Source organism: Nylanderia fulva, unplaced genomic scaffold, assembly GCF_048542155.1.
Source record: "Nylanderia fulva isolate GAGA-0341 unplaced genomic scaffold, ASM4854215v1 Scaffold12, whole genome shotgun sequence".
NCBI lineage: Eukaryota > Metazoa > Arthropoda > Insecta > Hymenoptera > Formicidae > Nylanderia > Nylanderia fulva.
In genome coordinates, this window is record NW_028189409.1 from 1,615,722 (window position 1) to 1,629,158 (window position 13,437).

Sequence of the window (13,437 nt, forward strand, 5' to 3'; positions counted from 1 at the left end):
AGATTTTATTATTCCCACTTATATTATAAAATAAAAATTAATATTTTTTTCTATTTTAACAGATAAATCTTGTTATTAATAAAACAGAACATATTTATTGTGCAAAATTTAAAATAGATGCACATTGTGTGTATTATTTTTACATTTTTTGTCAGTTGTTTTAATAATTTAACATTTAAGTTCAATTATTAATAAAACAGTATGTTAAATTAATACATGAATGTGTTGAATATTTAACATAAAAAATTTAACGGGGACCGTTTTTAACAAGAAAACACAAATTTTACTACTCTGGTTGAAGGATATACAGATATAATATTAATTCTTTAAAGAGTTACAATCAAATAATCAAAAAATGTATTTTTATTTAAGTTAAAAACCATAATATAAATTAAATAATAAATAGACAACAAGGTTGAAATTACATAAGGTGTTGAAATAATCTGCCATTAACTTGAATGCACAAATTAGCACGATTTAAAAGAGAATTTCTTCCTGCAGAAGAAAGAAGGCTCAAACGTAATTTTATCATTCTTTATTTTCGACTTATTTTGACTTGACGAATTTATTCCCCAGAGATTACCCTATATAATACCAGGAGTGAAAATGATGATCGTGGAGAAAAATCTGCTGGTATAGGTATACATACATATATCGACAGAAATCACGATATAATATTAATTCTGATAACATATACCTATCAGTAATAAAAATATTTTTAATGATACAATAATGAAGAAAAAATGTGATAGCTGGAAATCTTTTGCAATTACTTCTTAAACGTTTACAAATTTATTATATAAGAGCGATATTCAGATACTAAAAAAAATTATTGAATTCGAATAATTATTTATTTCAATACTAATAATATTTATTTGTGAAAAATATTTATTCGATATAAGAAAAACAGTAAATATTTATTTGTTTCAAATAAATGATTGCATATTTATTTATTAAAATAAATACCTAACTTAAAAATGTTTTTCAGTGCAGAAGGTATATATTATACTAAATTACTCATACACTAAATACGATTTTCTTATAAATACCACACATATGAAATTATTAAAATTCAGAAACATATAATTGTCCAAGTTTAAGCTATATAATTATGATAAAAAGGCACTGTAACTTTATTGCTATTATGTTTAAGTATATGTATGCGGCACTGCTGCATAAAGCAGCGAATTCAATAGGATTGGTGTAATTAAGAGCCATTTCTACACGATTTTTCTCAGTAGGGTCGAGGGGAAACAGTAAATAGGGAGCGAAACACCCGGTTACAGAGGGTGGTGCACTACCCTGCGATATAGGGGCAGCGGTATTTCGCGAAGCTTTAACGCATGGGGGATGCAGCGTCGGAGGAATTTAAATTGATATCGATAGTTCGCGGAATGCGCAAATCGGTTCGTCATGGAATGCGAAAAACGCTGTATCACACGGGATGATGAGTTCCCGTTGAAAAAGATCGAGCTTCGTGTAAATGTAAAACATTCGGCGCATTTGTTCGTTCGTATAAGCATAAAAAGTGCATCGCATTCGCTGCAGCTATTCGATCGGAAAGAGATTATTCTAAAAGATTTATCAGGCTGAATTAAAACAATAACGTCTCTTAAAGTAAGATATATTTTAAATTAAATTCCTAAGATCGCTGCGTAATTAATTTTTTAAAGATAAAACGTTTTATACGTACCTATATAAAGACAGGCAAATTTTAAGAGCCGTGCGCGACAATAAATGCATAAAAATATTTTTCAAATTTTTTCCAAAAAAACCAATAGTTTTTTATTCAATCCGTACGTTACGCATAAAATATTTTTATGTTCCGGTAATAAAAAATTACTATATCGCATATAATATATCTTAAACAAAGTGATGTACAAAAATAGGATATTATGACGATATAATTTTGCAAAATTCTCTATAGGAGTAATATAACAGCAATGCCAGGCACAATGTTTCCTTCCTTATGAACGATATGATTGATCGTGCGGCATTAATGTTAAACCCGAGTTACACACTTCGCTCCATACAAATCCCGAGCCCTATAATATATCACCACGGCCTGCTCGGAGCAGGTTCTCCTAGCGTTCTCTCTTTCTCCTGAACTACGGCGAGGGCAGGAGCAAATTAGTCGGAAAATGATTCCCTGGATAGCTAGACGAAGAACGTTTGGCGGCCGAGACAAATCATTTATTGTAGCAGCTGAAAACCGAGATCTCTATATAAGTACGATTACAGAAATAATGAAACAAACGTGAGATTGCATGCGAAAATTATGTAATCTAGAAAATGTCATTTGCACAGTAATCAAAATATTTTGAGCTGTCATCTTTGACGATGTGGTATCGAAAAGAGATTACTAAGAGTTATACTTATCATCAGATCAGCTGATGAGCACCAGATGAGAATGATTACGAATAATGGCAAGAGAATATCAAACAGACCTGCGTGAAATGAATGAAAAGCGGCTTATTTTGCATCAGTTGGCCGCACCTTGTTTGTTTTTTCTGGACGACGCTTGCGTTTGAGAGCCTCTGCAAACAATCTAGTCGAGCAGCGACGCGTGTGACGCGCAAAATGCGGGCGCTTCGGACCATCGAATCCTGCTGCTCCACCCTTAGTCGCGACGCGATTCTGTCGCTCCTGCCAGACAGACCGAAGGGAAAAAGAGAGGAGATCGTCTTCTCGCACCAGACCCCTCGACCGGACGCGTGCCACGACCCACGGACCGAGATAATTGCGAATAACAGTACGGCAAACGGCTCAAATATCACCGTCTGAGATGGTGGTTTTCGTCTAGGACTCATTGATAGTAGTCGATTATTCGCTAATCATTTGGGAGGATCGTTCGTTGAGACTTTGTTCGCAAGAATGAAGAACTAAATATATTTTTCTACACTAAAAAACATGTAAAATTACACGTATTATTTATATAATTTTACATATTTTTATGTAATACATTCTGAGATGGTGGTTTTCGTCTAGGACTCATTGATAGTAATCGATTATTCGCTAATCATTTGGGAAGATCGTTCGTTGAGACTTTGTTCGCAAGAATGAAGAACTAAACATATTTTTCTACATTAAAAAACATGTAAAATTACACGTATTATTTATGTAATTTTAAATATTTTTATGTAATACATTACATATTTTTTTACAGCGGAGTTCAATGCAAACTTTCAGAACAAATATTTCTAATAAATTCTAGTGATGATAAAAATCTAGGATATTTGCTGCTAAATTGCTCATTTGGGAGAATCGTTAGTTGAGACTTTGTTTAGAATGAAGAACTAAACATATTTGCAATATTTTTCCACACTAAAAAAACATTTAAAATTACACGTATTATTTATGTAATTTTACATATTTTTATGTAATACATTACATATTTTTTACAGCTGAGTTTGATGCAAATTGTCAGAATAAATATTTCTAATAAATTCTAGCAATAATATTTGCTGTTAAATACTTATGCACTTCGTTCTCCATTAATGGAGAATTCCGCGTTCTTTGAGAAGAGAATCAGAGATTATCCTTCTAGGCTTTTAACGTCGATTCGATTTTGCTAGGCGGCAAATCCCAAGCTTGAGATAGAAGGAAAATATTTGTACTCTTCTGGAGTTTTCTCCAAGGTAATGCCACATGTCAATTATTAAATAAAACACAAAAATTATTTATCAGAAAATTAATGGATTTATAATAAATAGACCACATTGTTTCTGCTCGTCAACATTATATCATATATTTATTGATATATAAAATATATAAAATAATTTATATATTAAATATATAAAGTAATTTTGATTAGTTCTCATGTAAATAAAAAATCTTTATAAGCTCTTTATATATTCTTTTTATTTCTTATTTTCATACAATATGATGTTAGCGTATATGTGTGCAAAAAGTATAAGACTATCGAACGCATAAGGGTCCAAGTCTTTTCGATACCGGATATTCAATGAAGTGAATCCATCATATTTCAAGGATCAAGGGATTTGCGTTATCCCAAAAGGTGTCGGTGCTTTTCGAAGGGTTCCTCTACACTCTGTCTGTTTCATTGATTACTTCCGGATGAAACATGAGAAATAATATCCCTCTTAAATTTCGATACTAAAAAACACACAATCTTTTTTCTCCTTTGTGTTTTACCATTTTTTTTACGAACTTATTTTGATTTCAAGTAAATCAAATACGTTTAATGCGAAACGCAAATAGCGGATTAGGAGGCTGAGAGACATAGCTACGCATTTATGGCTCAGAAAGAGATGGAGAATAAAATACTCCGCTCCCCTAGTTGCATCAGAAGACCGGGATCCCATCGAACAGAAGCATTAGGCCTGATCCTCGCGCGATGTTCAGCCGAGCGGATGACAATGTACTCTGGAGGAGCTTAAAGCTCTCTCTCTCTCTCTAGGTGCCTTTTCTCCAACATGCCTTTGGCTTACGCGTTATGGCGAGGTCGCGTGTAACATAATAATACTCGAACACGTGCCACGTCAGCGTTATTAATTACTTTGCTATTAGAGCCACTTGTCGACAATCAGTGCAGCCGAGACGCTCGAGGCGGAATGATTTATTAATTATTGTCAGCGACACTTCGCTAATTCATTCTTCGCTCCGTAATTTGCATAATTTTCAACAAGAATATGTACTTTAGGAAATTCCCTATCAAGTCAGGAATATTGTAGGCAGTTGAAAAATTTCGGTTAAATTTTACAGATATCTCACGGTCCACAGATATTTTTGTGTTCATTTAACATAATATGGATATATGTTAAATGGAGACACAAACACCGTGTTAATATTTTAACACAGTAAATGCAAAACTTTAAGTAACAATTTTAATTAACTAAAAATATCCTAATGTTAATTTTTAATCATCCCCACTTTTATAAAATAAAAAATCGACATTTTTTTTCAGTAAATTGTAACAGATAAATCTTGTCACTAATAAAACAGAACATTAAAAATTGATGCACATTGTGTTATTTTATATCTTCTTTTAGTTGTTTTAATGATTTTACATTTAAGTTCAATTATATAACATAACAGCAATATATTAAATTGACACACTCATGTGTTACATATTTAACACAAAAATTTTAACTGGGACCGAACAAGAAAACACAAATTTTCCTACTGTGTATAAAAATTATCAGAATACAATTTTTTAAATAAAACAGAACATATTCATTGTGTAAAATTAAAAATTGATGCACATTGTGTTATTTTATATCTTCTTTCAGTCGTTTTAAGAATTTTACATTTAAGTTCGATTTATAACACAACAGCAATATATTAAATTGACACACTCATGTGTTAAATATTTAACACAAAAGTTTTAATGTGGACCGTTTTTAACAAAAAAAAAGAACAAATTTTTCTACTATGCGTATAAAAATAATCAGAACACAATCTTTTTTAAAAAATATCTTTTTCCCTTGTTTTCAGGACATCCACATTTCTTCAATCAATTATCATGCGGCCTCGATTTAGTGTCCATGGCCGGCGAGTGGCTAACCGCGACGGCAAACACGAATATGTTTACCTACGAGATCGCTCCCGTGTTCATTTTGATGGAACACGTCGTCCTGCAAAAAATGCGCGAGCTCATAGGCTGGAATTGCGGCGATTCCATTCTCGCTCCAGGAGGATCTATTAGCAATCTTTACGCCTTCCTTGCGGCCAGGCACAAAATGTTCCCGTATTATAAGGAGAAAGGGCTCTCTGCTATTGGAGGACAGCTGGTTATGTTTACGTCCGATCAGGTTCGGTTTTTCAATTTTAATGGTCAATAAAATTATCCGCTCTCTGCTTTATTTTCAAAAATTTTACAATAGTAAGTTCCAATTTAAAAAGTATATAATTTATATAAGTAAATTTTTATATAGTAGGTATAATAAAATTGTTATATATATTAAAATATAAATATATCATAATAAATTAAAATTGCTACAAATTATATTAAAATAAATAATAAATACATTATAATAAAGCAAAATTGCTACAAATATGTAAGAATTTGTCAAAATAAATTGAACGTAATTTGTAGAGGAGTTATTTAAATATGCTTTCATATGTAAGGAGCAGGAAAATTAATGAAACCGTTTACGTGTGAATGATTAATGTCTGCAGTGCCATTATTCCGTGAAATCATGCGCTTCCGTTTGCGGCCTCGGAACGGATAACTGCGTAATGGTGCCTAGCGATGAACGCGGTCGCATTATTCCATCGAAGTTGGAGGAATTAATTCTGGAGCGTAAGGCCAAAGGTCACATACCGTTCTTCGTGAATGCCACTGCGGGAACAACGGTTATTGGCGCATTCGATCCGATTCCGGAAATCGCTGATATCTGCCAAAAATACAAGCTCTGGCTGCATGTCGACGTAAGTCATGTTTTCTCATTCAAAGTATATATAATTATTAAACATAAATTTGTATAACTTTGGAAATGAAAAATATTTATTTTAAATCACAAGCAAATTTCCCTGCATAATCACGAATACATGAAAATATATAAGTACTAATTTGTCTCTCTCGAATAATATAATTTTTAAATTTAATTGAAAACTGCATGAAATAATAAATATAATAATTAAGAAACGAGAATATTAGTTTGAAGAGTTTTAAGAGATATTCTCACTTAGGCAGAGTAAAACTCCTTTGAAATCAGATGCGCTTATGCAATCAAGTCCATCCAAACACAGCTTAAGCTGTAAATGCCAAACGCGTAAGAGCCTTAACGTAAATAATAAATGCGGGAAGTGGCAGAAGTTCCAATACAATACTTAGGCACAAACTGCAGGGAAACTCTAAGTCAGAGATTACGGAGCGCTTAACGCGAAATCCTGCATTTTGCTTATTTATTGTGTCGTCTTTCAAGTTAATTGCTCGCATTATCGAATATTGTATATTCAATTTTCTGTAAAAATTTTGTTCCAGGCGGCTTGGGGTGGTGGACTGCTTCTGTCGAGAAAGTATAGGCATCCGAGATTGAGTGGCATCGAACGGTGAGTGCTAAAATATCAATATTAATATCTATTTTTATTTATTTATTTATTTTAAGTCCCTTAATAATTTCATCATTTTTTAATCAATATCTTTTATAATATTTTCCATTTTTCTATCAAATTAAATACTTTTATATGCTTATTGTTTTTACAATGTGTACTTTTATTTATTATTGCAATTACGTTTTATATATGTAAATTCTATTTTTTTATTTCCGCAATTTTAAAGTCGTACATATACGTACGAGGAAGATTTAATTCGTGTATTTTATAGTTTATTGGAGCTTAGGTAGGCTTTGTTATGATGGACTTCTTTAAAAACCGCCTTCAACGTACCTCCTATATATGGAATAAAATCAATACGTCCCTTTCGAGGTAACTGCGATTCGAATGCCGGGCTGAAGATGATTTTACATGAGAATGGTCGAAGGCAGTCAGTCCATAATGCATTGCTCGCATAAACCGCGATTAGGATACGAGGGGTTGACATCAGATTGCCTCGGAATGATTTCTTGCACACATTAGCAATATATGAGAAATCTGAACAATTAATTATTTATAGAAAAGCGAGTTATTACATATCTCTTTTATATATTATATATATATTATAAATATATATTATAATTTTATATATTATTTATATATTAATTTTATATATATATATAATTTATTATATTTTAATTTTATATTTTATATATACTTTTATATATTATAAATATATTTATAAAAATATTTTAAAGATATTTTCGAAATTTAGTTGTAATATTGTAATTTTTCGGAAGCTGTGATACTATATTGATTATCTGAATAGGAAATATTAATTTTAAGTCTGATTAAAAATTCGTATTCGCGCGAGAAAATCCACGACTTCTGATTCATCTAGTATATCTATACGAACGCAATGGAACCCTTCGAGCTGCGATAGGGGTCAGGGGTACAGACAAGGCACGTATGGGGTTGGCGAGATTAATCCACGATTTGCATCCAGGCGCATCTGCTCCCTCGATTCGACAACACACAATCCCTGACCTGAAAATCGGCGCGAGAAGTCCCTCGAGGATGATTTATATACAAAAAAGATAGCGAGCCGTCAATCGCGTGATAAGTAAAAAAATATATTTTATCTTTATTATTGATAATAAATATAATGATATATGATACGACAATTTTTATTTGCTTCTACACAGTAGAAAAATTTGCGTTTTCTTGTTAAAAACGGTCCTCGTTAAAATTTTTTAACTTAATTTAACATATTACCGTTCTGTTAATTGAACTTAAATGTTAAATTATTAAAAGAACTGGAAAAAATGTAAAAATAACACAATATGCATCTATTTTTAATTTTTCTGTTAAAATTTACAGAAAAAAATGTTGATTTTCTATTTTATAATACAAGTGGGAATGATAAAACCTGCATTTATTTTGTGTTAAAATATTAAACACAATATTTGTGTCGCCATTTAACATATCCATATTATATTAAATTAACACAAAAATTTCTGTGGACCGTTTGGGAAATGTGATATCTGTTAAATTTAATAGAAATTTGTCAAAATTATAACAATCTTATGTCACTGAAATTTCTCCAATATATATTTTACTAAAAATATTTCAAATTCATGTGGAGGCTCGTGGATTACTTTTTGATGACAGATAGGGTATAATATGTTCGCGATTTTTCTGCGCGGACTGTACCGCGATGGGTACTTCCTTCCTGGAAGTCTTGATTAAAATGGCAAACGAATGGCACACCGAGAAAGATCCGACACACGAGCAACAGCTGGATCAGTTCCCTGGAGCACATTTGTGGAACAGAACTCTCCTTTTACATCGACTCGCCGCGTCGCGACGCATCTTCCCTTCCGCAAGGACTGAAATAAAAGCGGGTGCCTTGACAATGCCGGATTAAACTCGTACAAAGAGAACTCTGCTTTCCTCATCCTCTGAACGGTCCTCTTTACTCCCGGCTCGAGATTGCGTAGAATCGAGAATGGATATATGCGCCGGTGATTTTTTACATTCTCTCGGTTAAAGTCGCACGAAAATGACGTACGAATTTTAGTGCTGTGCTTAGATTTTAAAATTAGCTAGATAAACATGAGATGAAGATCTGTAAATTCATCTTAGGTAAGAGAGAGATGATTTTGTTTTAAATATATCTATAAAAGATAAAATTGTATGACGATTCATCTAGATAACTTTCTCAAAACAGTTGTAGAGAAAATTGAATTTTAATCGCTTACTGCTTTAGTTCTATTAATTATTTTTATGTGCTGTGGCTCTACACCACTTTTTTTATCTAAGATGCAGATATAGAAAATATATATTTTTATTATCTATATAAAGATAAGATGACGCCAAATTTTTATCTGAATGATATCATCTATATAATTTTATTTAGATAATAGCAAACACTGCGTACGAAGTAACAAAATCGGAAAAGATCGTGTAGTTAAACATATATATACGTTCCAATTAATTTAGAAAGAGATGGATCTGCTCAATTTTCTTCAAATCAACGAAACTTCAAGTTCCTAATTACAAGTCTTATCTTTACCATTAATTTCTCGAAAAGAACTTATTATTATTTAATTCATATTATTACAAAAATAGTATTTAGTCTTTAGTCTTTTTTTATTCTTTAAATAATATTTGGACTTTTTTATAAAATTTATCTTTGCATATTACATATTGAGAGAAATAAAACTCTATCAACTTTGTCTCGATCATTATTGAATCAGAAGCGTAAAGTTCGCGTTATAAAACTTGTGCACACATAGTCTACGCGTATCACACTTAAGGGTGCGGGTAATTAACATTCCCTGTAATATATATCGCGCGGCTTTTGGGGTTGGCACCTCAGATGAATTTAAAAGCGTATGGAAGGGTGCCACGAGCGCCAGCTCCAGCTGCGAATCGCATTAATCACTCGCACTTTATACACGCTTCTCAAGTAAAATCTATGCGGCGAAGAACATTTCCTGTGTGTGTCTCATTTTTTTCATCGAATTATTACTCGTAAATTTATCGTGAAGAGTTATAATAATTTTGGATATCTGCAAAAAATGCAGCATAAAATATTCTATCTATTTAATTTTCATTTATTATTAATGTTGATTTTAAATTTTATACACACCTTCTCAAGTAAAATCTATGCGGCGAAGAACATTTCCTGTGTGTGTCTCATTTTTTTCATCGAATTATTACTCGTATCGTGAAGAGTTATAATAATTTTGGATATCTGCAAAAAAATGCAACATAAAATATTCTATCTATTTAATTTTCATTTATTATTAATGTTGATTTTAAATAATGATAAACTAGGAAATCATTTGAACAAATACATTGCAAATGCATTCTTGTTTTTCTGCTTAGATTAAATTAAAAATTTAATACATTAATATTTATTTAAATATAAAATAAAAAATATATTATCTCATGTATGCTTTATTTGATATATTTTTTATACATTGACAGAAATATCGATAATCTTATAAATATGTTTGAAGCAATATTCTGCTTATTTTTCACGAAGAATAAAGACAGATAAATCACTGAAAACAAAAATTAAAATAAAAACTCTATGAAAGAAAGAAGAAAACATTGCATGGGTTTTGGAATGAAATAAAAACGTGACAATCCGCAACATAGAAGAAGATGCACACGAGTGAATAATAGACAGCTTCTGTTAACGACATGAATCGTGCTTCAAGGGTGCTTCAAGAGTACCCTCGTATCATCTACAGAGCATTCAACCGACACGCTGGACCAGTGTCACGATAAACATGTCACTTGCCAAGTATCAAACATTTATCAGCGCTCGACGTGTACACTTAAAGCTGAAGTCCCATAACAAGAAAAACCATTTTTTTCATTAAATTCTAATTTTAAAATACTAAGTATTTTCTCCATTTTATTTTGCTATTTATTTTATCAACAATTTTATTTCTTCTCATTCCCACAATTTTTTATGTTATGTTATAAAATATCTAAAAAAAATGCATCATAAATTTTTATTGAGGAGTGTGACATGTGAAGGTGGACGCCCACATTTCATAATACTTTTTCAAGGATTAAGAAGGGTTAAAGGTTTTTTTACCGTCAGAGTGGGTCCCAGAGGACCAGGGAGCTAAATCCGGTCCCGTGGCTGTATTAATAGCTCTTCTCTCGAATTGATAGACCGCCTCTCATGGCGCGGCAGAAAGATAACTCATATTTTATCTCCTATTGGTTCCCGTGGGAGTGGATAAGAGTTTGACGACCAGCTGAGGTCGGCTGGCTGGCTTTTTCAGTCAACTCGGCGCGGCTCGCTTCGACAGGTTGCTGCATGATAAGGCGAGAAAGAGAATAATTCTTCCATGCCATTCATTAAATAGTCTCGATCCATACGATATTCTTTGCTTGCGCAGATTTTTAATCCATAAAAATATATGATGAGCTTTTTTCTACAATATGGAATTATTTTAAAAATTTAATAATAATTTTTTATGAAATTTAATAATGATGTTGAAAAGAATAATTAAAACGTTGTAATTTTTTAATTAATTCTATTATTAAATTAAAAATTATATTTCAAATAAATTATATTTTTTTTATATAATTCTAATAATATATATATGATTTTTCAGGGCTGACTCGGTGACATGGAACCCTCATAAACTTATGGGAGCCTTGCTTCAATGTTCCAGCATTCACTTTAAGGAAGACGTAAGTTATGATTTACATTAAACATATATATGTAATTAATACGATATAATATTTCCACTGCAATATAAATTACAAAAAAATATTGATAAATTAACGAAAATGTTTTATCACACACATCACGTAGTATTTTTTTTTTTTAAACAAAGCATTTTTTATCGGATTATTTAATTCTGGCACGATGAAAAGCGCGCTGACAAATAAATCTCGAATAAAGGCATTCGCGAAATAAATAAATATCACGTTCGCGATATGTCCAAGACGCTGGACTTTCGAGAGTTTCCCCTGTCTGTCTCCGACTGAAATTCCTGCATCGTGCAAGGCCAACGACACAACTAGCCGCATTCCAAGGGGGTAGATCTACGTGCCTGGGCGCGCAGCACTACAGGAATTTAATTAAACTAAGAGATAACATATGTTGCCGTTCTCCCGCTCGCAGCCGCCGCCGGCGAGGGTTCATCCCCACACGCGGGACTCAGTTATTGCTAACTCCGTACTTCCCCTTCGGATATTAAAATTCCGTGCACCGGCTGCCGCGAGATATCCGGGGGAGAGATGCGTCGTGCTTTTGTCGGTCCATCGTGTTGCTGTTGACGTTGAAGCGCAACGTCCACGTTTTCATCAACAATTGTATTTTCTGATACAGATTTTACAAAAGCGAGAACTGCAGAAATGTATTTATTTATTTCTTGTATCTTCTTCTTCTTCTTATTTGGCTGTTTAAGCTTTTATTAACTCATACACCATTTATTGACTGTAGAGATTAAGTTGATTGATTAATTATAGGTTGAATTTCACTCGTGTATAGCAAAGGAATACACCTTTTGATAGATTCTGGCAATAATGGTCGGTATATACAACGGACCGGGGATAACAAAACAATTTTTTGACGAAACACGTCTAAACACGTCGGCTGCCTGAGCACCAATTTTATTATTTCTTGTATGTTGTTATGTCATTGATTATTCAACTTTTACAACCCCTGTCAAGCATTAATATTTAAACAGTGATAAAGGAATCTTAAATTCCTTCCCTATAATAGCAACATATTCGAAAGATATTCAGAGAATATTCAGAGGATATTCGAACATCCTCAGGATGGTCTCTGAACGTCTTCGTTCTTCGCGTCATGTAAATTTATAAACGTGTTAAAGTTGAAAGAAGTGCGTTTTTGAACTGGAAAGGATAATCTTATTTAAAACAATGGTCTCCGATAATGGAGCGCAACATCAGAATGGCATATCCGCCATTTTGTAAATTCAATATCCTGAATTTTCTTCCTCGCGCGCATGTGTTGAAACGTCGTATCGACCCGGACAGACTCTCACCCTCTTTCTCCACTTCCTCGACAGAGGAGCCTGTCAATCGGAAACCGCGAGACAATTCTGGGGAAGCGTTCCGTTATCGGAAAAATATTATATATGCGAGTCTCTCTCTCTCTCTCTCTTTCTCTCCTCGTACGATATTTTGAAAGCGAGAACTCTGTTTCCACTTCGCAGGGGCTACTGATCAGCTGTAACCAAATGTCCGCGGAATATCTGTTTATGACGGACAAGCTATACGACGTGAGGTACGACACTGGCGATAAGGTCATTCAATGCGGACGTCACAACGACATTTTCAAGCTTTGGTTGCAATGGCGCGCCAAGGTACAAAGTCCGCTATATTATGTTATTGTTGGAGAGCTGCCTTTATTGGAGCGTCTCTCGTCGCTCA

At 32.9% G+C, this 13,437-nt stretch overlaps 1 protein-coding gene across 2 annotated transcripts in view; it reads left to right on the top strand.

The window, feature by feature from the left end:
* Positions 1–13,437, top strand: part of Gad1 (glutamate decarboxylase) — a 28,426-nt gene that overhangs the window by 9,210 nt on the left and 5,779 nt on the right. For both annotated transcript variants that reach the window (XM_029309950.2, XM_029309951.2), the window contains 5 exons: positions 5,458–5,774; positions 6,142–6,393; positions 6,950–7,017; positions 11,646–11,724; positions 13,221–13,370. In XM_029309950.2, the coding sequence (XP_029165783.1) occupies positions 5,458–5,774; positions 6,142–6,393; positions 6,950–7,017; positions 11,646–11,724; positions 13,221–13,370 (866 nt within the window). The remainder of the gene's footprint in view (positions 1–5,457; positions 5,775–6,141; positions 6,394–6,949; positions 7,018–11,645; positions 11,725–13,220; positions 13,371–13,437) is intronic.